This window comes from Xiphophorus hellerii, chromosome 3, assembly GCF_003331165.1.
Source record: "Xiphophorus hellerii strain 12219 chromosome 3, Xiphophorus_hellerii-4.1, whole genome shotgun sequence".
NCBI lineage: Eukaryota > Metazoa > Chordata > Actinopteri > Cyprinodontiformes > Poeciliidae > Xiphophorus > Xiphophorus hellerii.
Genome location: NC_045674.1, coordinates 11193956 through 11221080, shown reverse-complemented (window position 1 = coordinate 11221080; position 27125 = coordinate 11193956). Strand labels below are relative to the sequence as shown.

The 27125-nt window shown below is 38.1% G+C and overlaps 2 protein-coding genes across 2 annotated transcripts in view; one reads left to right on the top strand and one right to left on the bottom strand.

Moving 5' to 3' along the window:
* cblc (Cbl proto-oncogene C, E3 ubiquitin protein ligase) overlaps positions 1 to 2989 on the bottom strand; it is a 26837-nt gene extending 23848 nt beyond the window's left edge. The window contains exon 1 of the mRNA XM_032557687.1: positions 2907 to 2989. The gene's annotated coding sequence lies outside the window, so the exon portion shown is untranslated. The remainder of the gene's footprint in view (positions 1 to 2906) is intronic.
* Positions 2521 to 27125, top strand: bcl3 (BCL3 transcription coactivator). Its single transcript, XM_032557693.1, has 9 exons — positions 2521 to 3438; positions 4642 to 4759; positions 13549 to 13657; positions 21582 to 21783; positions 23586 to 23674; positions 23797 to 23874; positions 25562 to 25729; positions 26131 to 26230; positions 26314 to 27125. Exons 1-9 carry the CDS (start codon positions 2925 to 2927, stop codon positions 26418 to 26420), a joined length of 1485 nt encoding a protein of 494 aa, XP_032413584.1. The 5' UTR covers positions 2521 to 2924; the 3' UTR covers positions 26421 to 27125.

Genomic DNA, 27125 nt, shown 5'->3' with positions numbered 1-27125 from the left:
TAATGAAGCCAACAGAATCTCTATGTATCACAGAAAACTGATGCAACAAGTCATCCGGATGACACACCTTCCCCATGAGAAAAGGTGGCACCAAGCTGTGATTTGAAGTAAATGGCCTGGTAAAAATAGCCTGTTCTCTCCAAGTCCGGAGAACAACATTCAGCTTCCTCCTACAGTGATTCAACAGCTGCACAAATTATGGAAAAATTGACAAAGTCAAAATCATGAAAGTACTGGGAGATGTACTGGGAGATGCTGCGAAAGACTTGAGACTTAGTCAAAGGTTTGTGTTGGAGGATGCCAATGACCATAAACATACAACAAAAGCTATTCTGTGTCCAGACTTAAATCCAACTGATAGTTTGTGTGGCAAGACTTCATAATTGATCTTGGCAGATGCTCCCAATTCAGTCTGACTGAGCTTTTGTTATTTCTCAAACCAGAAAGGCCAATTATTTCAGTCAGTATGTCTAAAGCTGTTAAAGACATACCTCAAAAGACTTTAAGCTATAATTGGAATAAAAGGTTTACACAAAATGTTGTCTCAGGAAGGCTGGGTACAAATTCATGCCACTCTTTTCAGAAGTTTATTTGTGAAAATTGCTGAAAATCCTTCATAATTTTTCTCCTACATCATCGACCAGCATAATTCCATACATATATGTTACTGTACCAGGAATTAAGTAGTAAATTATGTTTATTATTATTATTATTATTATTAAAATCCTAATGAATAAAATATTTAATTTACAAAAAATATGTCACTGCTATATAACTTCCATGGCCCTGTGCTGTACAACTTAACCGTTGCTTCCAGAAAGGGGGGACACTAATTTAAAATAATTGTTCTTTCAAGTTAGTTATTTAAAAAGAACTAATTAACTCTGCAATTTTTCTTGGGAAAAAGGGAAACAGAAACACCTTTCATTTTTTGGAACAAAGCAAAGATAAAACTGCTCGCAGTTAAAACACCTGCTGCTGAAAATGCCAGTCAAAAACCACTCAGCACCCTACTGTATAAGTTCAAAGGTCCAAAATTAGTTTAAAGCAATCTGAGTTTTTAATATCTAGTATTTAATCACACTGTAATTTGAGAGCTGTGTTGCACTTTTGCCATCCTCTCACAAGAGGGCCACATTTCTCCCATGTACTTTGATGCGTTACCCTGTGATTTTCTGTGAAAGCCCTCTGGTGAAGGGTGAACTTTTACATTAAGGAGTATTATTATATTTTCTGTTGAAAGCCAGTATGAATGGAAAGATCAGTGGAGCTCTATGGTTTGCATTGTGCTGCAGGCTTTAAGAGGTGTGTTTACAGGAGTAAGCAGGGTGTAAATGTGCAAGCAAGTGTATACTTTTGATAAATAATTACACATTATTCCACACTTAACCATAATGGTTGAGTGCACTGACAGCTGCAGGGCTTGTTGATAGTATCAGGGTGTTTTAGGGACTTTAGACACACAGCTTGACTTTCCGTTGCCCACTCCACACTTCAGTGGAAAGAGGAAAGTCCCAAATTGACCCAGGTAATGAGAACCTTGCTAAGGGTGGGGTAAGACAGGATTATAGACAAGGAAAAAAAGACTGTCTGCTTGGGTGTGAAGTCGCAGTAGGACTAGCAGCAATGCTTCATGAGTCATGATGGAGCATCTACTGTTTGCTACTCTCCTTGTTCATCTGTTTGTGGTTTCTTGAGCTCAGCTTAACATGCAGGCTGGTGTTGTTCCCAAACCCAAGCAATGTATGTATATGTAATGTATAAATCTAAGGTCAGATGCAGATTTCAGATATGCATAATAATTAACTGCATGCTAGAAGAAAAAGAGCTTGTCAAAAATATTAGATAATGCATTTGGATAAATAAGAAGCAAAGAAGAGAAGTAAATGTGGAAGTTCAACTTGCTGTTACCAAAGACTTTCTACGTTTTCTGCAGATGAAATCAGCTGTAATGCATCACGGCCAGGAAATTATTGTCTGTTTTTCACAGAAAATAGATCAAATCAGTTCAGAAGTGGAAGTGGGCCACTGTAATGAACACGAGGCACTCAAGCTGTGTGATGGATAACATGCAAATCAAAAGGTCCGAAATTATGTTAATGGAAGCATAAGAGGACATGAAAATTTCCAACAGGAAGTTTATCTTTTAGTAACATCATGGTACTGGAAATAACTTCAAATCGGTCAGGTATGTAGGAATGCGTCCAGTATGTGGCAGCTTGTAGTCTGGTAAATTTGAACATTAGCTGAAAATATTTCATTCTTGGCATCAAGACCATCAGTCTCCTTCATTACATAAATGGCATAAGGTGTAGTTGAATCTGTTGCTTTGTGTCCCATGTTTCTGTATTGGTCTCCCTTTTTTCTCACCTGCCTGCCTCCAAAAAAAAAAAAAAAAGAAAAGAAAAGAAAGAAAAAGACAAGCATGCCTGCTTTAAATTCTCAAGAAATGTTTTGAACTCGTCTGCAAAACAGTCAGATAATCAGACTACGTCGGAAATGCAAAAAATTACCACGAATTCAGCGCAACGTTAAACTCCTTTCCTGCCCAGCTCGGTGTAATTAACAGCTTCGAGTTCATTGTTTCGGTTTAAAACGAAAGCAGGCCTGCAGCGTCAAACAGGCGTTCATTAAGAGCAGATGCGCAGCTCCTCTGAGACTCGCTCAGAAAGGTGCGCAGGGATACACAGATGTGTCTATAAGTTCTCCTGGGTTTCCCTTCGTGTATATTGGCACGAGTCTGAACATTTGAGCGCTTATCTGATCAGAGACAAAAAAGGGAAATAGGGCAATGGTTTGATTTGATCGCCGCCCGTTTTCCCCCTTTAGATGTTGGAGTTTCTCACTTTGTTTTTTTTAATATAATTAGTATTTTTCTCCGGACGTGGCCAAAGTTGCGCTGTTACCTGAACCTGGTTCAGTTGATGCCGAGTCTTATTACAATGAGCGTTGACCACCAGTCGGTTGCCGTAGCGCCGCTGGATCTGAGCACCACAGCTCGAAGGCGCAGGAACGCGGGGGACTTAACCTTTTGCGCCGGGGACGCCCGGGCGACCGGCGGCTCACCTGCGCCTCCTGCGAGCACCGGGACGGATAGTTCAGCGGTTCGCCGCTCCCCGGACGCGGAAAGCACTCGGCTCGGCAAACGAGCAGCGGACTCATCTCCCATAAAGACTCCATCGAAGCTTCCTTTTAGGAAGCGCACGTTTCCCGTCGAACAGGAGGTCCAGAAGCCGGCTGCACCGATTTCAGTGGCAAGCTCACCCTGCTCTTCCCCCGCAGAGGAGCAGAAAGTCCGGAAGAGTGCGGCTAGTAGCTTGGAGAGAGCAGCGGATGAAAGCAGGTTCGCCGTTGCACCGGTGACCCACAGGCGGACCGAGCAAGCAGCTCACAGTCCGGAAGGCTATTCCTGCTGCATTTTGCCCATTATTAATTACGGTAAGCGCTTGTGACCAACATTCACATAATTATGTTTCCCCCGTTTTCTCTGAAATCTCTCGTTCTTAACCCTAAACTGGACGTAGCTCTGCAATAAATCTGTCTTGCACATTTTTCAGATTTCATAGTCATCTACAGTAAGACAGTTTTTCCTCTGTAGAAAAATGAAATTGTCAAGATGGTGAATAAATAGCCAAAGGTTTTACAACAAGCTTGTACCAAACACACACAGCTCATGCCAGATATACCCACTCATTAATTCAATGTGCTATTTATATATTTAAACAGGAGCAAATCCCTCCACTCTCCCTCTACATCAGTGGTTTGATTTTGCAGGGCATGTAAAGGACACAGAAAACGTGGAAGAGGGTGCTCTGGTCAGATGAGTTAAAAAAACAACTCTGCCCATCACCTTCTACTACTAATAATAATGATAAATGTTGGGAAAGTTATGGTTTGGGTATGCTTTTCTTTAGCAGACAGACGACTAAGTCAGACTTGATGGAAAGATGGATAAAGCTCATTATTTAACAATGTAGGTCTCTATTTGTGGTGACATATTTTTTACTTGAGTTCTGGACAGGTCCTGACCAGAAGAGGTCCTTTTCCAGCTAAGCCTATGACTAAATTAAAGTCTTAAGAGTTGAGAATGAGGGGTAAACTTCCATGTTTTGTTCACAAGCAAGCATGGAAAGTAAGACCTTCGATCACTGATCTACTTATAAACAATTGCAGTGTGTCTCAATTTCAATAGATTAATAAAATTAGGATTCAATATAACAGTGTTCATATAACTTTAAAATGATGTGTTCTGTCTTTATTATGTAACATGTATTCAGGTGTTCTTAGAGCCTCAGGGATAGCATGCCAGCATAGGTTATTGCAAAGTTTAGTTTTTCTTCCCAGCGTTGTGGGTAATTGATACAGCAGTTCTGCTGAGAAAATATCCAGTCAGCTCTTCTGCAGCCATTCATCTTTACTGTCAGTTACTCCTCAACTGACAGAAGAGCATCACCTTTCTGGGTCAACTCATAAATGAATACACACTACACTACGCAACCCCAGATGCACATTTCCTTACTACAAAAAAGACTTATTCATCATAATTGTTTTTCTTCACCAATTCTAATCCTCTTTGTGTAACTTTTTTATGTTTTTTGCTTTATTTTTTTTATTTATTTATTTTTTGCCATTTCTCTTCAGGTCACTACCCAGTGTGCCTGCCCCCCTTTCCAGAGCCACACCACCCACGAGTACACCAGACTGACAACCTGCTGGCAGGAATTTCTCTGGCCACACGTCAGGATGAAGACGGAGACACGTATGTTGATGTGCCGGAATATGTGGTTGCAGTGCAACTTATCACTGAGCATATCCTTCCTTTATTCAAGTCCTCAGGGCTGTTGGTAAACTGAGAATGTCACCATGATTCATTCCCAACTTCGATTTTCAGGATCACAAATGAAGTCAGATGGGCGGCTGTGTTATAAAGTGAAAGTTGGCATAGCGAACAGATCTAAGAGCTCGCGAGATTCATGAGATTTATGCATCTCTGAGGAAATGCATTGTCTTTAAGTTATGTAGTATACATTGCTGAGATCAAGAGATTGAGTCATAAAATGGTATGTTTCAACTGTTAACTTTAAAGCAGTTGAAACTTTTTAATTTTAAAATCATTTTCTGTAATTTTGGAAGCAAATTTGTTTCACTCTTGCTTGATATGGGATCCAAAGCCCTTTAAAATCTGGGACTTTAATCGTATTGTTTTCTTCTTCACTCTGAACACATTCAGTGATTAACACATCTGTCATGGTGGTAGATAAGTTAAGCAGCAGGATCTTTTTTAATACTGATACCATTCGTAGAGGTTTATGTTAGTAATCTTATCTGATGACCTTGATTCTCATGATTCAGTTTGTTTTGCTCTAAAAGTTGCAGGAGCCATTCACACTGTAGACATTCCACATGCACACCCCAACATCAGTGACTTTTTTTGTCACTAATCCTAGCTTTCTACAGTGTAGTGCAAACAAGGTAGTTTGTTTTTGCCAGTATCACTCACATCAAGAGTCTTTGACCTTTTGGCCTACATTTAAAGCTGGTGGGAAGCTAATGCTGTATGTCACCTTGAATGTGATTTGTTTTTTTTTTCACTCTGAAACACGGTGGGCATGACATGCCGTTCCTAAATATAGGCAAACCTAAAATGAAACAAAAATATTTAGTTTTTATAGCCGCAAACACATTACCAAATTGCTATTTTAAATGGGACTGAAAAATGTACGTGGGTCTTGAGCTTTGACTTGTATTCGTCTGTTTAGAATAGAATAGAATTACTTTATTCATCCCAGCAGGGAAATTATTTCGCAGTTTACTGTTTACTCTATCAAACGGTTCCAGCTCCATTTCTAACCCTAGAAAGTTTAATTGAATACTCAGATCTGTATTTAATACAGTTTTGCATATATAGCCACTCAAGTTTTTGAATTGCATTGTGTACTGGAAGGACAGTGAATGAGTAGCAAAGTAAAACTTAGAAAAAGTGAAAACATTGGTAACAAAAACACAGCGTATATGCAACATCCCAACATATACAGGATAGGGTATTCTTTCATCACACACTGTATTTATCTTGTCAACATAAATGGTTTTAACTTTGATCTCTTCTGAGTAGAACCTCTCCCCACTTCCATGTCTTTTCTTTGTCCATTACATGGTTTTGGATAAGCTGCAAACAAGATATTATATGTATCTTGTTTGCAAGATGTATATCTTCGTTTTAAACTATGCCTTTCTTCCAGCCATTCTGAAATGCACAACTAATAGTTGATGTGGTGTCAGTCTGCCACCTGAGGTGTGTGTCTCCTGCAGGCTATCCAGGGTTAAAATGGGTCTCCTGGCTGTTTCTTAAACTAATGCTCTTTTTGCCTGACCTGTCAGTTTGGGTAGACTGATATGTTTTTATTAGGTTTGCTCTTGTGACAGTCGCTTTTAACTTTTGATGATGGTGACTTATGAAGGTTGTAGGTTGCATTTGATGTTATTTAGCATCCATCCATTTTCTAACACCCTTGTCCCTAATGGGGTTGGAGGGGTGCTGGTGCCTATCTCCAGCTAGCATCCCGGGCGAGAGGCAGGGTACACCCAGGACAGGTCTGTCGCTGGGCAACAGAGACAGACAGGACAAACAACCATGCACACACACACACACGCACGCACACACACAGCTAAGAAGAATCTAGAAAGACCAATTAACCTGACAGTCATGTTTTTGGACTGTGAGAGGAAGAACCAAAGAGAACCCACACATGCACAGGGAGAACATGCAAACTCCATGTGCCCACTGTGCAGCCCTGTTACTTAGCAGAATAAGTAAAAGAGACAAATACATAATATGAATGCCACATTTACTAAAGATAAATGTAAGATACTAAATCTTTACAAGCCATTTCATTTAATTCAACACTGAATTTGACTTACTGCAAAGTAGCCTTGTCTCAGTGCAAAACCTCGTGACCTCATGAGTAAAAAATGTAATATTGCACAACGTAAATGTAAAATGTTTGGAGTATCATCCCGGTTTATTAGTTTCAGCCTCAATGACTCACCTGTCTTTACGTATTTAGTGGGTACAGTCAGTACTGCCTCCACACTGCAATCAAATCCAGGCAAATTTTTTACTGCTGTCTGACTTTCCATGAGGGAAAAGTAGTTCCGTGTTGATCATAGCTGATTCATTAAATGTCAATGCAGAAATTTAGCAAAATTGCAAAGCATTAGCTTATAGCTACTTGAGCTGTCAGACTCTGTAGTGGTTGCGTTTGTTTGCTGTAACAGTCGTCTGAGTATTCTTTCAGGGTGTGGGAGTAAGGGTGTTTGGAATGATACCGTCCACAGGGCACAGAGTCTTCAGACCACATGAATGCAAATACTAAACTTTAAACGCATGACTACCCGGCCTTTGTCTACAGGTTCAGCACCTTCCCACACACAAAGTTAAATGAGAAACTGACACAAGAGCACGAGTGCAATCTCAGGCAAAAGTCATGTGACTGAAAACGAAGCATGTCCAAGAATTAAATGACACTTTGATGTTGCAGTTTCAAAAAGAATCAGCTCAATTTGCATCCACTCAAAACAAATGTGATGACCAACATTTTAAAGAGCCATAGATCTCGTGACATGCTGGTTTCTAATTATTCTACATGCACATCTGCTGTTGGTTGTAAAAATATTAGGTAGAATACAGTTTATCTTGATGGCTAATAGATCTTATTAGTTTAAGCTTTTAAATGGTTTACATTTTACATGCTTGCCAGCCCTTCTTCTTTTAATTCCAGTTTGCGGACAAACCTCTATGCTAAAGTAATTATGTTGCTCTTACAGTATGTGTTACTTTGTGGTTGCATGAAACTTTGTATGAATTCTTCAGAAAGAGACATTCTCTTCCCCTTGTCCTTTTTTCACACTGTATGTATGCGAATGTGTGTGTGACTGTGCGTGCATGCATAATGTGAGTGATGGTGTTCACGCCTGCTCTTACGTCAATGAGCCCTTTAGTTTCGGGAAAGCCAGTGAGAGCTCAGTTTTTAACATGATTGCGGTTTTTCTCAGGTGTCTGTCTCTCTCTCTTTTTTCTTCTCTGTGTTTTTAAATGAATGGGCTCAAAAAACCCAAACATCCGCTCCCCACTTCCTCATTTACCGCTTTCTTTCTATCAGCCCCATCTTGCACCCTCTCTCTCTTTCGCTCTCTCCTTTTATGTTGTGTGTCACACTGTCTTCTGCACTCAGGATGTACAGATGTCAAATTTAAGTTGAATAACAGATTTACTCCAAAGTTTAAGTCACTTAATAGACTAACTTATATTCGGAGTTTACAAAGAACACTACATGTTCCACATATAGAAGCAGTTAGTGTGTGCAAGATTATTGAGGAATGAAATTTTAAATGTGTGCGTTATTATTTTGGTAACATGGTTATTTGCTTTAATCCTCACTACCAAGGAGTCCCACAAAGTTCTGAACTCTTAACTTCAGGGGGAAATGGAGTAAATATTTTCATCATGGCTATGGAAATTAATGAGAAATACAGCACATTGTCTTGTATTTTTAGAGGTAATAACAACGTTCCATTTTCAAACAGATGATAACCCAGTGTATCCATCCAAGAGCTACTATCTTGCAACTTTTGTATGCATTGCTTATTTAACACACCTGGATCAAATAAATGGCTTGTTACCAGGCCTCTGCAGATCTGAGTAACTGTTGGTGAGGGAATTCATCCTTCTGACACAGGCATTTTAAAGCATGAATGCATCTAAAAGTTGCAGGATTGTAGTTCTCCAGGAATGGACTGGAGCACCCCTGGTTTATACTTAACATTCTCTTGAAGCTACCATTCCTTCTTTAGAGTACTGGTGGAGATTTATAATAATGGTGTTCTGCAAAGATAAAAAGTTAATTAAGTTATAAAGTCTATTTTTTCATGGCATTCAGTGTTTGCTTATAATGTAAATGTTTCACCCCTTTGACCTTTTATTATCTAAAAACTCACAACTAAGGTATGGTTTATAGTGGTTAAGACAGGAGTCAAGTTTTTCATGGACCCTATAATCATGATATGTAACAGTTCAGTTAATTTATTATATTCCCTAAATGCTGCATTGAGGATATTCAAGGGCAAAACACAATTGTTAGATAAATAATGAATATAGTGTAATGTTTATTGTAAATTACAGGTGAGAATAAATAGTAATGGTAGACAATTCAATAGGTTTAAGGTCTGGACCACCCCGAACTTTAATTTTAGCCTTATTGATTCACTCAAAAAACATCTTTGATGTGTTTGGCATCATTGTCCTAGCACTCCCAGCTCTATCCAAGTTTCAACCTTCTATCTGTTGGGATGAGATTATCTCATCTCAACAGATATTTCTATTTCATAATGCTACCCATCTATTTCATAATGCCACCTCCAACATTCTTCTTACTAATATGGATAAATCTTCACTGATCATTCAATATTTCTCTAGACAGCATTCTGTTGGTACCTGTGGGCAGCTGCAAATTTCAGTAGAGATGAAATGTGCTTGCTTTGAAGCATTCTTTGATTCATATGAATTCTTTACTTTCATTTAAATATGACTTTTATGATTTCACACCAACCCTATTGAAAATTTTGCAACAATGTCTAAATGTCGGCATGTTGATTTAAATCAACTTTACCAATTATGCCAAGATAAGCGGTCAGATTTCTATATAGAAACATGCTAGACGTTTGTGCAAATTGCATGTGATCAAGTTTCAATTCTCTAAGGGACATTTCACCAAATAATAGTGGAGATGTCTCTTTATTTTTGAGTCTGCATGTATAATACTGGCCATTTGTGGATTAGGGATAATCCACATATTTAAAATGTATGTGCATTATTCCTAATCCACATACATTTTAAATGTATCCATCCAGTTTATAGTTTGAAATTCCTTGAAATTTCAAGGAACTGTATAATCAGTGCATCCAAAAATGTAACAGTTCAAATGTATCCCACATAAAAATGACTAAAGTCATGAACAGAAGTGTGTGTGTATAAACATTTCACTGGAACCGTTCTTACGTACTGAACTTTGCTTTACTTAATTATCATCTTGATTTTTTTATATTTTTTTTATGGCGTTGACGTGCACAGGAGATTTTGTACTGTCATCTTTTCTTGTGAACTGGACCACCAATTTCCTTCTTTAACAATTTACACAAACTGATGCATCACATCATTACTCAGCTGGTCCTCAGACCACAGGACATTCAGTTTGTTCTATGTCTGGCTGTATCTTCACCTTTCACACCAAACAGGATACCACATACAAGCTGCCTTTTTTCTAAGCCTTCTACTTTTTTGTCCGTCATTTTCTTCTCTCTTTTTTTTCTATTCTTTACACACACACACTTTGGCTGCCTGTAACATAGCAGGCCTGGGACTTCTGTCTACGTCAGTACTGCTATGCCTGAGGTTATCTCAGGCTATAGTCTACCCCACTTCTAGGAAGCAGAAACAGTACAGTTTCATCTTAGGAGAAAAAGAGAGAGATGGGTGCAGATATAGAAGGCAGGCTGACTTCAGGCCTTTGTTAACACACCCAGTTCAGTGAGCTCTGATTTTGGAACCAAGTTCTGATGCAGTATTTATTCACGCAGTCAAACTGCAGCTGCCGTTTTTTTTGGGTTTTTTTTTTTACCAGAGCATCACTATTCACAGCACTTTCCTCTGGGCTCTGGTTGACAAATCTCAGTTTGAGTCATACCTCAACAGTTTGCTATTACTTGACACCACTATGCTGGGCCATGACTGACCAAAACTATGAAAGAGCAATACACTGAACTTTTTTTATGTTTTTCTTTTTTGCAGATCTGTATTATTATTTTTTTTTTACAGTCTGTTGATACACACTGCTGAGGTCACTTACAGGAACAGGGATCTACTGAGGAAAGAACCGTCATTCTCACTCTGCATATAAAGGTTCTGCTTTTCGCTTTGATATCAGGAGCAAATATGTATTTGCCTTTTACAGTTGCACTTCCAGTTTGGCATGACACTAGAGCTTTTAGGTTTTAGAAACAAGTTGGGCAGATATGCTCATAAGTGCTTTATCATTTTTAATAATAGTTTGTGAAGATATATGCCGTTTTAACACCCCTCAAACCTTTTTCACAGTTATCACGTAAAAATTCCAAACTTCAAGATATACATTGGGTTTTTAAAAGATAGGGCAACCATAAAGTAGCACATTAAAGTAGTTCATTAAAGTAGTTCATTAAAAAGAAAACAAAAACTGAAAAAAGTTACCTGCATGTTTATAGCCCCAATGAGTTAGTACTTTGTAGAACCTTTGTTGAGGGGTTGAGGGGCTGTTTTTCCCAGCTATGCACATCTAAAGCCTAAAGTTTGTCCATTCTTTTTTGTAAAATAGCTCAAACTCAGATTACTTGGTGAAAATCACAGATTTTGATGCAGATCCTCAATAGGATTTATGCCAATACCTTGATTGGCCCATTCTAATGCATTGCAGTTCAGTTCTGGTATTCTTAGGGTCACCCTTCTGGAAGTTGACCCTCAATCCAAATCTCAGCATGGTTGCAGGTCTTCTTTCAGTATCACCTTTAATGTCCAATGGTGTATTAACTCTGACCAGAGGTTCCTATGCCTGAAGAAAGAAAGCTCCTCACAGCATGATTCTGGGACCACTGTATTTCATGATGGAAATGGCGTCTTCAGCTGATGTTCTGTTAGTTGTCTACCACACAACCATATGCATGAGGGCCAAAAAGTTTTGTTTTGGGCTCATCTAACCAGAGTATCTTTTTACACGTTTCTTTTGTCCCTTTTAATGACAAACTCCAAACTGGGCCTCCCATGGTATTTTTTTCCAACAATGGTTTCTTCTTTCTACTTCTTCATAAAGGTCAGCTTTTTAGAGTCCACAGCTTGAAGTTTTGATAGTGCCGTATTATTCTAACTGAGCTGTGGATCTCTGCAGCTCCCCCAGAGTTCCCATAGGCTTTTTGGCTACTTCTTTGATTAAGGTTTCCCTTGACCGACCAGTTTGTTGAGCAGTTTTGTCAAACTCTTCGTGGTTTAAGAGGATGGATTGAACAGTCCTTAGAGAAGTTGAACACAGAATGTATACATGTTAAATTACACTCATTCTTTCTACTAAGGAGGTTCTAAAGGCAATCAGTCACTTGGACTATTTTAGGGATACAAGTGTCTGCATATGCAAGCCATATTTTTCTGATTATTTAGCTTCATTTTTTGTTCTGCAAGTGAAGACAAAATATAATTCTGTTTGACAAGATAAAGATGGATGTCATAGAAATTCATCATTGACAGGAAGTGCAAGAGCATTTTTCACCATTAAACCAATTTGTGGTCTCATAAGTTTGTGCATAGGTACATTTATCGAGAAGTTCCCCGTTATGAAATTGCAGTGTCTTTTACTGGTTTTGTCTGATCCATAAAGCTGACAGTGCGAACATGCAGAAAGCCCCTATAAGAAACCATGCAGCTTCATGGCTAGATTTTAGAACACACAAAGCAAGCCAGAGAAAAAAAAAAAACAAAAAACGAATGCTGCCTCTCACAGTGACAACAGGATGTGACATAAAACAAATCTGGCTCTTACTGGAAGCTGCTTCTTCTGATAATATGAGAAAGAATATGTAAAAAAGAAAAAAAAAGCTATTCTGCTTTTCAACTGCATGCCTTCCCCCTTCTCAGTTTCCTGCACCTTCCCTGTCTTGAACTCTAGCCTGTGTTCTTTTGCCTTGCGTACAGACCACAGATAGTGGTTTCCCACTAAGGCGTCCTGATAAGAGTACTGTGAGTCAGACTTGTACATCCATGGCACAGGCTACAGTGTTTTGCTTCTTTGATTCTCATTCCAGTCTTTTAGGCTAATGCTGTAATTTTTCAGTGAGAATATTTAAATAAAGTACAAAATATTTTTGGAGTTTCATCCCATGCCGAGTTGACTTGTAATCATGTGTCATCCAGTGACGTATACTGTATTGACCACATTTGTTGAAAAGTTAAAAATGTCTAAAAAGCAAAGTAAAATCCTCTTTATTGCAACGGTTCTCTTTTTATTACATTTTATGTTTCATGTCTTGTTGGCTTAATGTATTTGGAGCTTTGCAAAATGAGAACAGCAACACATTTCCATTTTTGTTTTGGTTTGTTGTTTACATCTTAGGGGGGATTTCAGTTTGTAAACGCATCACAGAGACCTCAAACTGCATTCCTCGTGGAACAGTGTCCTGCAACTTTTAGATGTTTCTATGCCCTGGTTCCAATATTAGCTCATTAGCAGAATTCTGTAGAGCTTGGTTTCATGCTGGTGAGGCAGTTTAGCCATTTAATTTAAGCATGCAAGACAGGGGACACATGTAAAAGTTGGAGGACTCTGGCCCTTGAGGAATGCAGTTTGAGACCATTGACATAAGAATTAAAGTCTATGCTGCATGTTTTGGATCATTCTAAAGTAGTAACACTATCCTTGTGGAATGCTGCACTTGTTTACTGAGTGAAAATGTTTGCATTTGTGTCCTCTGCAGAGCCCTCCATATAGCTGTGGTTCAAGGGGAATTGCCCATCGTCCACAAACTCATCCACCTGTTGGTGTTGGCTCGAAGAGGCCTTGATATCTACAACAATCTTCGTCAGGTGAAACAATACATTTATATTAATGGCATTTTTAATATCATGATGGCTTATCTCCAGCAGTCACGGGTAATGAATAGGGTACACTCTGTACTGTGTTTCACAGGGCAACACAGAGTCTTAAGACAAACAATATTGCACGTACATACTCACTCCTGAGGGCAGGTTAGATCGATCAGTTAACCCAGGGGTGGGCAATCCTGGTCCTCAAGAGCTGGTGTCCTGCAACTCTTAGATGTCTCCCTGGTCCAGCACACTTGAATCCAACAGCTGAATCACCTCCTAAATGCAGTCAAGTTCTCCAGAGTCCTGCTAATGACCTCATTATTTGACTCAGGTGTGTTGAAGTAGAGATATATCTAAAAGTTGCAGGAGACCGGCCCTCGAGGCCTGGAGTTGCCCACCCCGGAGTTAACCTAACACTTTGTGCTAGGAAACCAGAGTACCCAGAGAGTACCCACAGATGCATAGAGGGAACATGCAAACTCAATGCAGAATGCCCAAGAGTGAGATTTGAACCTGGAATCATTTTGCTGCAGGACAGCAGTGCTAACCACAGCTTTACTGTGCAGCTCATGAAGTTTATTCTTTTAAAAAACATCACAACAGTTAATAGCAGTGTTTGATATACTGAAATCAATATTCTGAAATAAAGATATTGATGTCTCATATATTTGATAAGGCTTAAGGATAATGATTTGAATTCATAAACTACAGCAATTTTGCACTGACTTGATATGCACTTCACACTGAATTTGGAGCAAAAGAAATGAGATCTGATTTGGATTTACTTCACAAAGACCTGAGACTTCACTTAGACTTTTTCTCAAAGACTTGAGGGTCAACATGAACTTGCTCCACAAAGACTTAACTTGGAATGGCCTCTTAAAGACTTGAAAATTGATTTGGACATGCCCACCATAGACTTACAGCTCAACTTAGACTTACTTACTTACTCCTCAAAGAAGGCTTTACTTGGATTTGGGGAATTTACTTTTTCAACATCTCTTGTGTGCATACTAGATTTCTAATTTATAATTCTGCTCAGTAATGATAATTGTAGTGCACAAAAAGCAATACAATTATCTGATTACTGATCAGATAATTCTGCTCAGTAATGATAATTGTACTGCACAAAAAACTAACAAGTAAAGTGGCTAAAAATTGCTCCAATGATTAAAATGTTTACTGAGTCACACCTTCCCAAATAAGACCATATATAAAACATACCTATCAGCTAGTAACTGCAGCATAATGGAGAATAAAAGAGGAAGCGCCTTGGTTTCCTCCTTTGCTTGTGCTGTGTTATCAAATTCTCTTCCAGGCATAGTGTCTGAGGTTTATGCGGTAAATTTTACCCTTCCTGGATATTCCACCTGTAGTTGCCATAAACCAGAGTAACGAGCGTTCTGGGAAGTGCTCTGTGTCTTTTCCAAGTTCTACTATTATTTTTTTTTGGCCATAGTTGTTTTGCAATCACTTTGCCCTCAATAATAGATTTTTCTAGTGATTGTAAGTAGGCTGCCCTATTATTGTTAAAGTCAGAAGATAATGCTAATCTTCCTATAGGCTTTATAGAAATTAATTCTATAAAGGCTATAAATATTTTTTTTGTTCCTGCTGTGGAAGGGAATTTTGGACTTTGTGCTAATGCAAATCAACAAATGGTGTACATTGAAAACACTTTCACTGAAACATTGAGACTCCTAAAGAGAGCTTACCGGAATGTTCTCAAAGAATTACCTTTAAGTGTTTCCCAATCCAGGCTTTTCCCAACCACTTCTTTTAAGACAATACTTCCACATTCTATCTCCCCTTGTTGTCTTAACCTCATTGCCTTCCTTATCTGGTCTCTGCCAGCTGTGTCTTTTTCATCCCTCAACAGAAAAAAAGCACCTGAGCTGTGCAAGAGCTGTCGTTCTCAGGGCTGGGGTTTCACACCACACAGGACGCTGCAGGCATGCTTACCAGAAATAATGCCGGTGCTATCATCAGTTGTTCTTTTTCCTTATCGCTGAGGCTTGACAGTATAGGTTTTGTGATATCCTGTGTCTGCCCTGTGTATGAAATGCTTGCACGCAACACATTCTCGCACACACTCCTCGCAGAGGCATAAACACACAAAGACACATACACACTTCGTGTTATATGCAATTATAACCAAAGGGGAGATTCACAGGCGCAGGTCCCATCACAGTCATTTGCCTACCAGATTATGTGGTTTTGACAGAATACCAGGCAGAAAGAACGCACTTATCTAAATGAGGCCAGGGAACTTTTTACTTTTCAAAACAACAAAAGAAAAAAAAGATAGTTGACAAAGTTGGACACAGTTTCCAGCATTAAGCAACTTCCCAAAGACCGAAATTAATATGCATTCTCTTTTTCCAATATTGATGACAAATCCTGGGTTTCTGTGGTTTTGCGTCTGGAACTTTTTGACAGAGTGTTACTATCGGTACCGTTGTTGAACAATTGTGCAAATGTCTGTGTATGATTTGCCTTCCACATGATTGGTTTGGAGCCAGCTGTTTGATACTCCCACGTCGGTCATGCCAACCAAAACACACAGCTTTGTTTTTTTTTCTCTTTCTGCAAGGTCTTGACAGCTGATTATGTTGTGCATGGTACTAACATTGATAGGACTTAATGAGTTATTTCCTTTGCAGTGCCAACTCTAACACATGCATCTATATGCACGTGCTGTTGTCATTAATGTGTAGCTAGCTTATGGCGTATTGGAGGCATGCTTACTTTTTGCTTAAGAGTGTGTCTGTATGTCTGTGCGTGTGTGTGTGTGTGTGCGTGCACGTACACAAACGAAACAACTGTGTGTTTGTGTGTTTTTAGTATCCTTGTTCCGAGAAGTCACATGACCCCTCCCCTCCCCTCCCTGCCTGCAGTGCTCAGGGCTGTTTCTCAACATACCTTGCACTGAGGTTCAGAGGGTAGTTTACAGGGACTTTCCCTTCCTGCGCGTGCTTCTCTGTCTGTCAGCCTCACTCTCTCACTATTGTTTTTTTTATTTATTTTTTTTTATCATATCTGTTACTGCGTATATATTTTTAAGATCTCAGCTTCTAACCAGAACTGATAAACTGTCTGATGCTATCAGCATAACTGTCAACGATACTGACGTAAGAGCGTGTGATTATGTGTGCAACATGACTGACTTTGCCCTTCAGTATGCACTGCAGAAGGCCTTTATCTCTTTCTGCTGCATTCCATGTTTGTGTCTGGTTGGCACTGCCTGTGGCCTCAGGCTGTTTTTCATCTCCATAAAGCTCTTTTCTCTTCGTCTTTTCCCGTCATGCATGTTGATTGGCTAATTTTGCAGGAATGTTTGTATATCAGAACACACTAAAAGGGAAAGAGAAGGGATTTTCCCTCTTATCCTGTCTTTCCCCTAGACTATCCTCCACCGCTTCCTCTTTTCCTCATTCTTGTGCCTCCCCACCCTAGCTCTCCCTTTCCACCTCAAGTCTTATCAAATGCAGGAGTTTTGCTTAGTCACTGAAGTCCTTTTACAGGAAACTATGGCCTGAATCTCTGTGGTTTGTTTTAAAAGTCCATAAAAGGCTTTGGATTGCAGAATTATTTGCTCTCTGAATCATTCATGGACAGATAATTTTGTGAGCAGTTTATGGCACAGTCATAAGTCACAAAGTGGGGAAGGCAGAAAAGAGTGTAAAAAGTAATGCAGGGAAAGATATTTTTTGGATAAAGAGATTATTTATGAAAGCTAGTATAGGATACTTCCTCCTAAATACATATTTAGTATTAAATTTTTAGGGAAAAACACAGACAAACATCTCCAGTAATTTATTGCTTTGTGGACATTACAGTAAGGTAGGGCTGTTGTAAACTAATACTTTAGTAATTGAGTAATCTATCGATTATTCTTGCGATTAATCAAGTAATCGGATTAAAAAAAATAATAAAAAAAAATATTGGTAAATCTGGCATAACACCGGTGTTACTATTGGATATCAATATCAGTCCAATTATTCATTTTTGAGCATCCTTAACAGTTACTTTTTTGTAGTTTAGAAAACTAACCTGTAACAATAATAGCTCACTTTCTAAGTTAACCTGAAGAAAAGTTATACAGAGATCTGAAATTATATTCAATTTAATAATAAAGAGGCAAGCTCACAAACACGCTTATAAAAAATGTCTATGATCCAGCTTTTAGTTTATGTATTCATTTTCAGCGAGTTTAATAGATGAATTCTCACCTTGCCCCATACCTGTCAAGCTTTATGTTTGAGAATACGGGAAATGTCGCCTGGAGTTGGAGGATTTGGGTGGTGAATGAAAGTAAGATGGGGGTGGATGGGAGGAAATAGACCAGGGGACTGACGAACGTAAGTTTGGGCGGGGAAAGACGAAGGAACAAACTTAATGTACGACCGGTAGACCAGTGGACGAAAGTAAGAACGAGGGGGAGCAATACGGGATATTTACGGCACCTTCGTTCGTCACACTCACAAACTCATCTACCAGCCATGTACCGCCATGATGATTTCCGCCACCCATATGTTGAGACTGGAATGATATGAAATTTATTGTGCGGTTCGTCCGTAAAGCTACACTTAAACTGTAAGCATCAACTACTCTGCCGCCCGCCGTGTTGAGTCTATCCGCTCACCTGTATAAATACTCCTGCAGCGCTCTTCCAGCTGTTCGCTTTGAACCAGCAGTTCCCAGAGGAGAAAGGCTGCTGTACTCCAGGCATCGCGCCAGTCATTTTAAGGATGCTTATTGGTCCCCCAAAAACGATGAAAACCCGAGCATTATCATCAATTAAATGAAATCCCCAAGTCCGAACTTGAAAATTGGACTTTATGCCGCTAAGACTACATTCGTCAACAACTCAGAGGCGGAAGTGGGAGCTCCGCGCCAGAACGCAAATGTTCTGGCTGGAATACAGTGTGCTAAATAATAAAACATAATTTAACGAAGCTTCGAGGCAGGTAAATTTTCCTCGAGGAATTTTAATAATCGAGGTACTCGAATCATTCGAGGAATTGTTTCAGCCCTACAGTAAGGCAACTTAATATTGTGGTGATGACTTGGCTATTTGCAATCTCTAAAAATTGTGTGAACCTCATTTATGTATTAGAACAATCAAACACTACACTGGCTTGCTAACTACAAGCCTTCATTTTTCACTTAGAGCTCACAGAAACATGGCATTTAGGTAAGAATATTTTATAACACCAATAAAAAGAAAAACATTAACAGGAATGTGGGCTTAATGTACATTAATACCCGGTTAAAGGTTGCCATTTTCAAAAGACACTTTTAGGCAACATGTAAACGCATAATGTATTGAATATGATTGCATTCTGCCTTAGGTAATAAGGTATTTCTATGGCTATGGGTTGAATAAACATTCAAGCCATAGTGTATTCACTGGAGAAGATTCACTGACCTTGGCATGCTGCATGCTTGAATTTGAAAGTGAAACTGATGGCTTGATCTACTTTCTGATTATATCAACTAAAATTTATCTGACCACTTGGAGACACTCGTAGATTATTGAAACTTCATTGGCAGATCATTGATGTGTTAGCATGGTAAAAAAAAGGAAAAGTTTATTTCTTAACAGTAGCTGTTATTTTTCTTCTGCAAAAAATATGCTCATGAAGTTATTTTCTTTGTGTTGGATGCATCGCATACAGTTTGCAAAGTTATAATAATCGTAGTATTATTCTTGGAAGAAGTGTCTTTACACAATGCGGTGTAAGAATGAACTCCAAATGCTGCAAGCTACAGTAAAACTTTTACGGAAATGGTCTCACATCTTTGCTCATCTGTCAATATGAGTCAGACTTCAGAGAAGCAAGAGTTGAAGAGAGGAACATTGCAATGACACAAAGGAGGAATTCCACAAATTGGCTCTTCCATAGCTCAAGAATTTTTTAAATAGTCTTTACTGGAACACACAGTCAGTGTGGGTGAACACACACACCCTAGTAATACAACAAAAGTGAAACTTGGAACAACAGTTTGTTCCCGATTGGTTCATTTTTGTGAAACTTTGAGTAGCAGCTGAAAATCCCACAATAAAAGACTTCCCTTTATGACACATTTGGAACTGATTACTGCCTAATTTAAAACCGCAGGTGGTCTCTGTCCTTCTGGTCTGGTCATCATGAGATGATTCATGATGACCTCTACGCACATCCTAGATTGTTTTTCAAGATTTCATTCAGCTGATTCTGAAAACACACTTGGTCAAGTGAAACTCATGAAGTCATGAACAGGTTCCTCCTCACAAGTTATTATCATATCGCACTAATTGGCTTTACAATTGATTCAGGCTATGCTGATGTATATATCATCAATAGAAGTTTTGTCATTTGGAAATGACTAAGGCCTATCACTAAACCATTCAGCTGAGTTTTTTTTTTTTTTTCCATCTCGTTATCTATTTTTAAAATGGGTGTGTTAGCCAAGTGTATTTGTCTATATTCAGGAATAGGCAGCTGCAGCTCATGGTCTCTTAATAGCAGTGACTGGACTTCGGTGTCGCAAAAATAAATCTAAATGTAGTTTTAGTTCCATAATAATTCAGGCTTTAAAGAGACTACAAATATTAGACCATAGTTATTTTATTAGTCTATAATTATACATTGTATTACTAGATTGAAACTAACTATGCCCATCTGCTTGCTGAATACACAACAAGACGGGGATTCCCCTTCCTGTAGTTCAGAAGGCTTTTTATCTCTCATCAATTGCTACCACTAACCAACTTTGTTACTGCTGTTTTCTCAGTGTGTTCGCTTATTAAAGATCTGTATATTGACACGTTATCATTATACGCTATGGTATAGCGTATAATGATTGTGGTATTCAGCTGCAAGAGAAGGACTCTATTGGTGATGCCTTAGGCAGGGATTAGGGTTAGTAATGCCATTGCCATACTGTATATTAATTGACTGAATCCTCTCTGGGGGTTGTTGACTATGACTATTTGTTTTAATGAGGATATTATTGAAAAGCCCAGAACATAATTAAGGACATAAATCAAATATTCCATTAATACTTTTTATTTATTGTCTTTGGATTTTGCATATATAGTATACATATTGGATACAGAAAAAAAACATGGAATGTTGATTAACTGCCAATTTATGTTTTCTTTTTTTCTTTAACTGGAACTTAGTTTTATAGCTGTCACTTACAATAACAGACATTAACTATATAAACCATTTTTGCTCCAAAAGCTTGTTGTAAAGCTTTATGTTAGCTTTACAACAATTAGCAACATATTAGCAATATGTTGCTAATTGTAACAGTTCAATAAAATAGTATTTGCAGTAAAAAGAAAAAAATGGAAGAAGAGATCATCTATTGGCTTCTGGGTAAAACAGTTCTGTAAGGCTCTTGGCCAAAAATCTAATAATAAATAATGTTGTTTATGCATTGTCGTTCTTTTTCTGTGCAAGGTTTTTGCATAATACTTACTACATAAGTAGCTTGATTTTATTCTGCTGATGAGATTACTAGTGATCAAATGCCTTTTTGTGCAATTGCGATACAGTTTTTTGTGTGGCATGAAAAAAAGGATTTTTTAAATATGGATTTTAAATGTCACAATTGATATTTTACTTGGGCACTAATCCCAGACAGACAATTTTTTTTGGTAGTATATGTTCCTGACAACCTCAGAGTAATTAGTCGTTATATTTTTGTTTTTGTGAGCGATAGCATTTGTATTTATAACAGCAAATGAAGGAAAGAAAGAAAAGTATTACTTTGAAGTCAGGATAAAATATCATGAAATTGGCAAACATTTCTCTTGTGCGCAACAGAATTAAAAACTGTTGATATTTTGTGGGAAAGCAAAAATACCTTTTAATTCCATGCTCTTAAGTACACTGGTTTATCTAAACTAAATGTTTTTCTCCTTTAGACTCCTCTTCATCTGGCAGTGATAACCAAGCAAGCAAACATGGTGGATGTTTTGTTGAGAGCGGGGGCCGACCCTGCTGTCTTGGACCGTCATGGCCAAACAGCACTCCATCTCTGCTGTGAATATCAGCTGCTCGAATGCCTATCTGTACTGCTGTCTTTCTCCTCATCTTCACCCTGCCTAGAGATCAGAAACTTTGAAGGTGAGTTGTGATGTGTACTCTTCTGCTTTAAGCAAAGCCATATGCATGGAACCTCTGTTGCATCACCACCTCTCTTAACGACATTTCCTAACTGGATGCTGTGACATGTGGTGTCTACTTCATGCAGTTTCTAAAACAACAAATATTATTCTTTGTGAATATTGATATTTGTTGCCAGTTTCACTTAGAGGTGTTTCTTTAACATTGTGTTCAATAAGAACAGTGATTTTCCTGGTATGCAATTTATCTGTTAAAAATATGCATTAAATACAGGCTAAAATTAATAAAATATCAAACATTTATGGGATCTGTTCCGTCTGTCAAGTCTTCACTTTTCCAGCTGTTTGTTATTAATGTAATTAGTTGTGACACATTCCATTTAGAGATTTCCTGATCAGGATTTTTTGAACTTGATATGCATCAGAGTCATCTAGGAATAGGTGTTTACCAATACCAGGTACCAGTTTATAATGTAAATAAAACAAATGCTGTTTGTATGCTTGACAGCTGAGCAGCTTTAAAGTGCAATAACTAGATTTAATAAGTATAAGTGGTGAGAACATAAGTATTACTTCACATAAGTGTAACCATTTTCCATTTAACATTTAACATATGATGTTGTGCAGTGTTTGTTTAGTGTGACAGTCACAGACTTTTATATTTTTACTATAACCTATATAACTACAGTCAGCAATAAAATTGTCTTGCATTCTGCTGATGATATCACTTAGCTGAACACTAGGCTAACATTAACATGTGTCTTGTTTGTTTTAAAATCACATGATGATGATAGAATAACTTTTATTGAAGGCTGAAATTATTTGGGGAAAACCCAGATCAGCAAAGTCAACAAAATAGCATGCCTATCTGTAATATAGTTTTTATATGCTGTGCACCCAAAACAACTTTTGCTTTTATAATGCCTGTTGCACAGCTCTTTGGGATTTTGGTGGAGGTTAAAGCTAACAACAAAACGTTTGAGAGTTGAGTTTAGTTTGGCAATCCAATTCCAATCATTTAAAAATATATTTAAATTATTGATGATGATGGTGAAGATGATGATGAACAGGATCTAAGATAACTGTTTCGATTAAGGGATTTTGTGTGCTCTTGTGTGCTTGTTTGTAAAACTGTACATAACTTTTTCAGTCCTTCTTTTTTTCTGTTCCCACATTTTATAAATTAGTTGCTGACATGAAAACCTTTTTGTAGCATCAGTAGTTTAAATATCTGAAATGCTTAGTTTCTACTTTTGAATTAAATGTTAATTCAATCTGATTTTAGTAGCCTTTTTTTAAACTATTTGTATTGAAGTGTTGTTGGGGGTTTTTTTAAGTCTGGCTCTATTTCCACGGCTGCTTGGTGCTCTCACCTGCTCTGAGTATACCTGAAAAAACACAAACCACCCCCTCAATTGTGCATTACAGTTTGTGGGGGGCTGTAGAAAAGGTCAATTTATTTTCAGGTGGGGGTTGAGAACTTTAGGTTATGTAGGTGGGATGAGAACGTTTCCTTGCTCTGCAGTCTGTTCTGTCTGTCAAGTCTAAAAATTTGCACAGCACAGAAGACATTGCTTGCATGACAGTTACTACAAGTGTAGGTAAATGGTATCATTTTGACTCTGTGACTGTGTACACACATCGTTACAATAGCACCATAACTGGCCACTTGCATTCTTTAAAGCAGTACTTGTGACTTAAATTCATGTTGTGTTTTTTATACTATTGTGAATTATACATTTTTAAAGATGGAAAAATGAGCCAAATGTTTCAGTCTGAATTTTTACTTGTTTATGTCCTCAGGTCTGAGTCCTCTTCATTTGGCTGTGCTGCAAGGCCATAAAAATTTGGCAAAATTGCTGCTGGATGCAGGAGCAGACATCAACGTGATGGTCAGTCCCAGATCCACAAACTCTGTACTGTGGATTAAACAGCATCTAAAAGTCACCTTGCCAAGTATCTTTGTTCTTTGACTATCATGTTGATGGTCGTTTTTTATTCTTCTTCTTATCAGGACATTAAGAGTGGTCAGAGTCCTCTCATGCATGCCGTGGAAAGCAATAATGCAGATATGGTCCACTTCCTCATTGAGGTAAATATGCTTTGTGGTGACTGAAAGAAGGGGGGAAAGGTTGGTGACACAGCTACAGTGTCTGAAGAAAGTACCAAACCCCTTGACTCTTTTCAGATCTAGTGTTGTTACAACCACAAACTTCAATGTGTTTTTATTAAAATTTTATGTGATGGAACAAAATTTTTAAGGGAAATGTAAATGATTCAGGGTTTTAAAATAAAACTCATTTGCGTTCAGCCCCTTGAATCAGTACTTTGTTCCACCAGATTTCATTCAAAATTACAACTGAGTGATTTAGAAGCAAAGAGTTTTACCCATTCTTGTTTGCAAAATAATCCAAGCATGGTGAGATTGGTTTGAGAACGTTAGTCGAAAGTTTTCTTTTCAAGTCTTGTTACAGATTGATGGGGCCTTTCTAACGCATAGATATGCTGCATTCCGAACATTTCCTTAACAGCCCTGGCTGAATGTTCAGGATTGTTTTTCCACTGGAAGGTGAACCTCCACTCCTATCATAGACTAGCAAGTTTTTTGTCATGTATTTACCTCTACCACTCTTCTCATCTGACTCTCTTCCCTGTTCCTGCTGAAAAAAAAATCCACATAGCATGATTCTACCACTGCCTTATTTCATGATTGAGATGGTGTGTTTAGGTTTGCAATGCCAGTTTTCTGACATGCATGGCATTGTGCATGAAAGTCGGAAAGAAAAATTAGACTTGTATGACTAAACCTTCTTAATGTTTGCACTGTCTCTTATCTGGCTTGTGGTAAACTCAAACTTCTAGGACTTAGTTTCAGCAATGATATTTTCCTTGCCTCTCTTCCATAGAAGGCAGGTTTGTGGAGTACTAATCTAGTTGCCTGTCAACAGTTCTTTCACCTGAGCTATGGATTCCTGCAGCTCTTCCAGAGCAAAATAACATTATTATTTTGCTTCGATATGTTTATATTTTGGATACATTTTGACATTAACTTTTTGTTGTTTTAAACTCTTCCACAACTGTATCCCTTTCTGGTTTGCTCCTTAGTCTTTATGATGTGGTTGATGTTCTCTGAGGCATTCACGTTACTACTGTATTTTTACTGAAATCAAATTACCCACAAGCGGACTCTGTTAGAAGTGAACTAATTATTAGAAAGGTCAATTGCACTGCATTATATTTAGGAATATCAGATTAAAGGGGTATGGATTCAAATACAGTCCTCTAACCAACTTACCATATTTATTTGTAGCAACAAAAATAATTAACTAGGAATTGTTTTCTTTTTCTTTTTTCAAAAATAATGTACTATGTAGTTTGTCAGCTAAAATCTGAATAATACACATTTAAGTTTGTGGTTGTTATGTAGCTAAATTTAGAAAAGGTTAAATGGATATAAATACTTTTTTTCAAGCTTTTCTTTTCTTAAGCGTCTTTTTTGTACCTTATAGGGTTTTTGCTTATTTCCTTCTGGCTTATAGATACATATTTCTAAGAAATGGGGGGGAAATGTTGTGGGACTGCCTTCATTCTCTGCGTTTACCTGCTGAACTGTGCATACGAGGAGTTTTCTTTCCTGTTTTGATCACATTTCTTTTGAAACTACTCTCTCTCCTTTATCTTGTTATGATCAAACCATCCTGTAGCAGGGCTTTTTTTTATGTTTAGCATCATCTAGTTTGGTTTTCTTTATGAATCAGTCTGCTGTTTCTCTCTCACAGAATGGCTGTGACGTCAACAGCCAGTCGTACAGCGGGAACACAGCCCTGCACATCGCCTGTGGCCGAGGTCAGGTGGATACCGTCCGGCTGCTGCTGAAGAGCGGAGCAGACAGTAGTCTCAAGAACTACCACAATGATACGCCAGTGATGGTGGCCAAGAATAAGAAAGTAAGAAAATAACTGCATTTTTTTAAACTCTGTTTTAAGATGGTTCATTGCTGCTTTTAGGAAAATCTCATTTCATGAAAGCAGGAAAACCCCCAAGGGATCTCCAGTTGTGTGTTTGTTGACATTTTAATGTCTCACTATAATTTCAAGATGGAAAATCCCGCCTATTCACTAAAGTTACATCAGAACAAACACAAACAATTGCAAAACCAAGTTGACTCAGCTCAGGTTAAACAGTGGAGATAGGCTAGAGCCAAAAATGGAAGAATGCATGCATTCCTCCCTCTAGAGGCCAAACCTAAATAGTGCAATGTTTTCTCCAGTTGTATTAAACTGTTTTTCTAAGTACTTATACCAGTGTGTTGCACAAAGACTATAATAAGTTTTTAAATCTTCTGCAGATAACAGATGTGTTACGAGGAAGAGGATCCAAGCAGATCAAAGTTCAAGAGCAGCCTTGTGTGTCGGTCTCACCGCGTCAGAGTTGCTATATGGAGAATGGTGAGAACATTTAACAAAGACAGTTGTGCGCAGTCAATAAAAATTCCTCAGTTCCTCATTTATTCCTTTTTCAATGTTTTTAGGATCCCCTTCTTCAAACCACAGTCGTGGATCTACACCTCCTACAACGCCACACAGCTTCCTTCCTAGTGCTTCCCATCCCCTAAAGACTTCGTCTGCACTATTCTAGCTTTGTGCAATATTTCCAGTGGGTCTCGCAACTACCTCCACACAGCTAATCATCAAACTCAGGGCATTCAGCAAAGGATTTGCCTCATATGAGGGAAAGCCAGAAAATATCAGCATTAGACTCAACACTGGACCACATCTCAAATGTGGCCTTCTTTGAGCTTTTATTGCCTTGCCAGATGAGGCATCTCAAATCATACAGCTGCTGTTTTGGACATTTATCTTGTGAATATAAAAATAAAACTTCTGGGTAATGCTGACATAAAAAAATGAGGAGTTTCCTCTTTTCCAAGTCGGCATGAACAGAAGTGGGAAACTGCATGTAAACAAGCTTGAATGTAAAAGATTTTTTTTTTGGAGTTACTTGCACATATTTGTAAATTACATGAAATAATTGTTAATGAAATCAGAATTCCTGCCTTTTTATTTTTGATACACATCAGAGCATAAACTGAATATTATAGGAAATGAAAGAGGCTTTAAAGGACATACAGTGATACAAAGTTTATTTGAAGATTCCAGTATTCCTTTTTGAATGTTCCTTTCATTACAGACTGTAAGGAAACAAATCCCTCCATATTTAAGCAAGCGAGATTGGAAATGGTATCTTGTTTCAGTGTTTGTGTTTGTATGCCTGTATCTATTTTCCTATCTTGTCAAAAGTTATTGACTGTTTTTTTTTTATAAAGTTTGTTCAACAGTTTCA

Excerpts from the sequence above, each read along its gene's own strand:
- bcl3 (XM_032557693.1), top strand. The coding sequence starts at position 2,925 with ATGCCGAGTCTTATTACAATGAGCGTTGACCACCAGTCGGTTGCCGTA. Across the intron at positions 21,784-23,585 it reads AGAGATCAGAAACTTTGAAG|GTCTGAGTCCTCTTCATTTG; the intron begins GTGAGTTGTGAT and ends TTATGTCCTCAG. Across the intron at positions 23,875-25,561 it reads TGGTCCACTTCCTCATTGAG|AATGGCTGTGACGTCAACAG; the intron begins GTAAATATGCTT and ends TCTCTCTCACAG.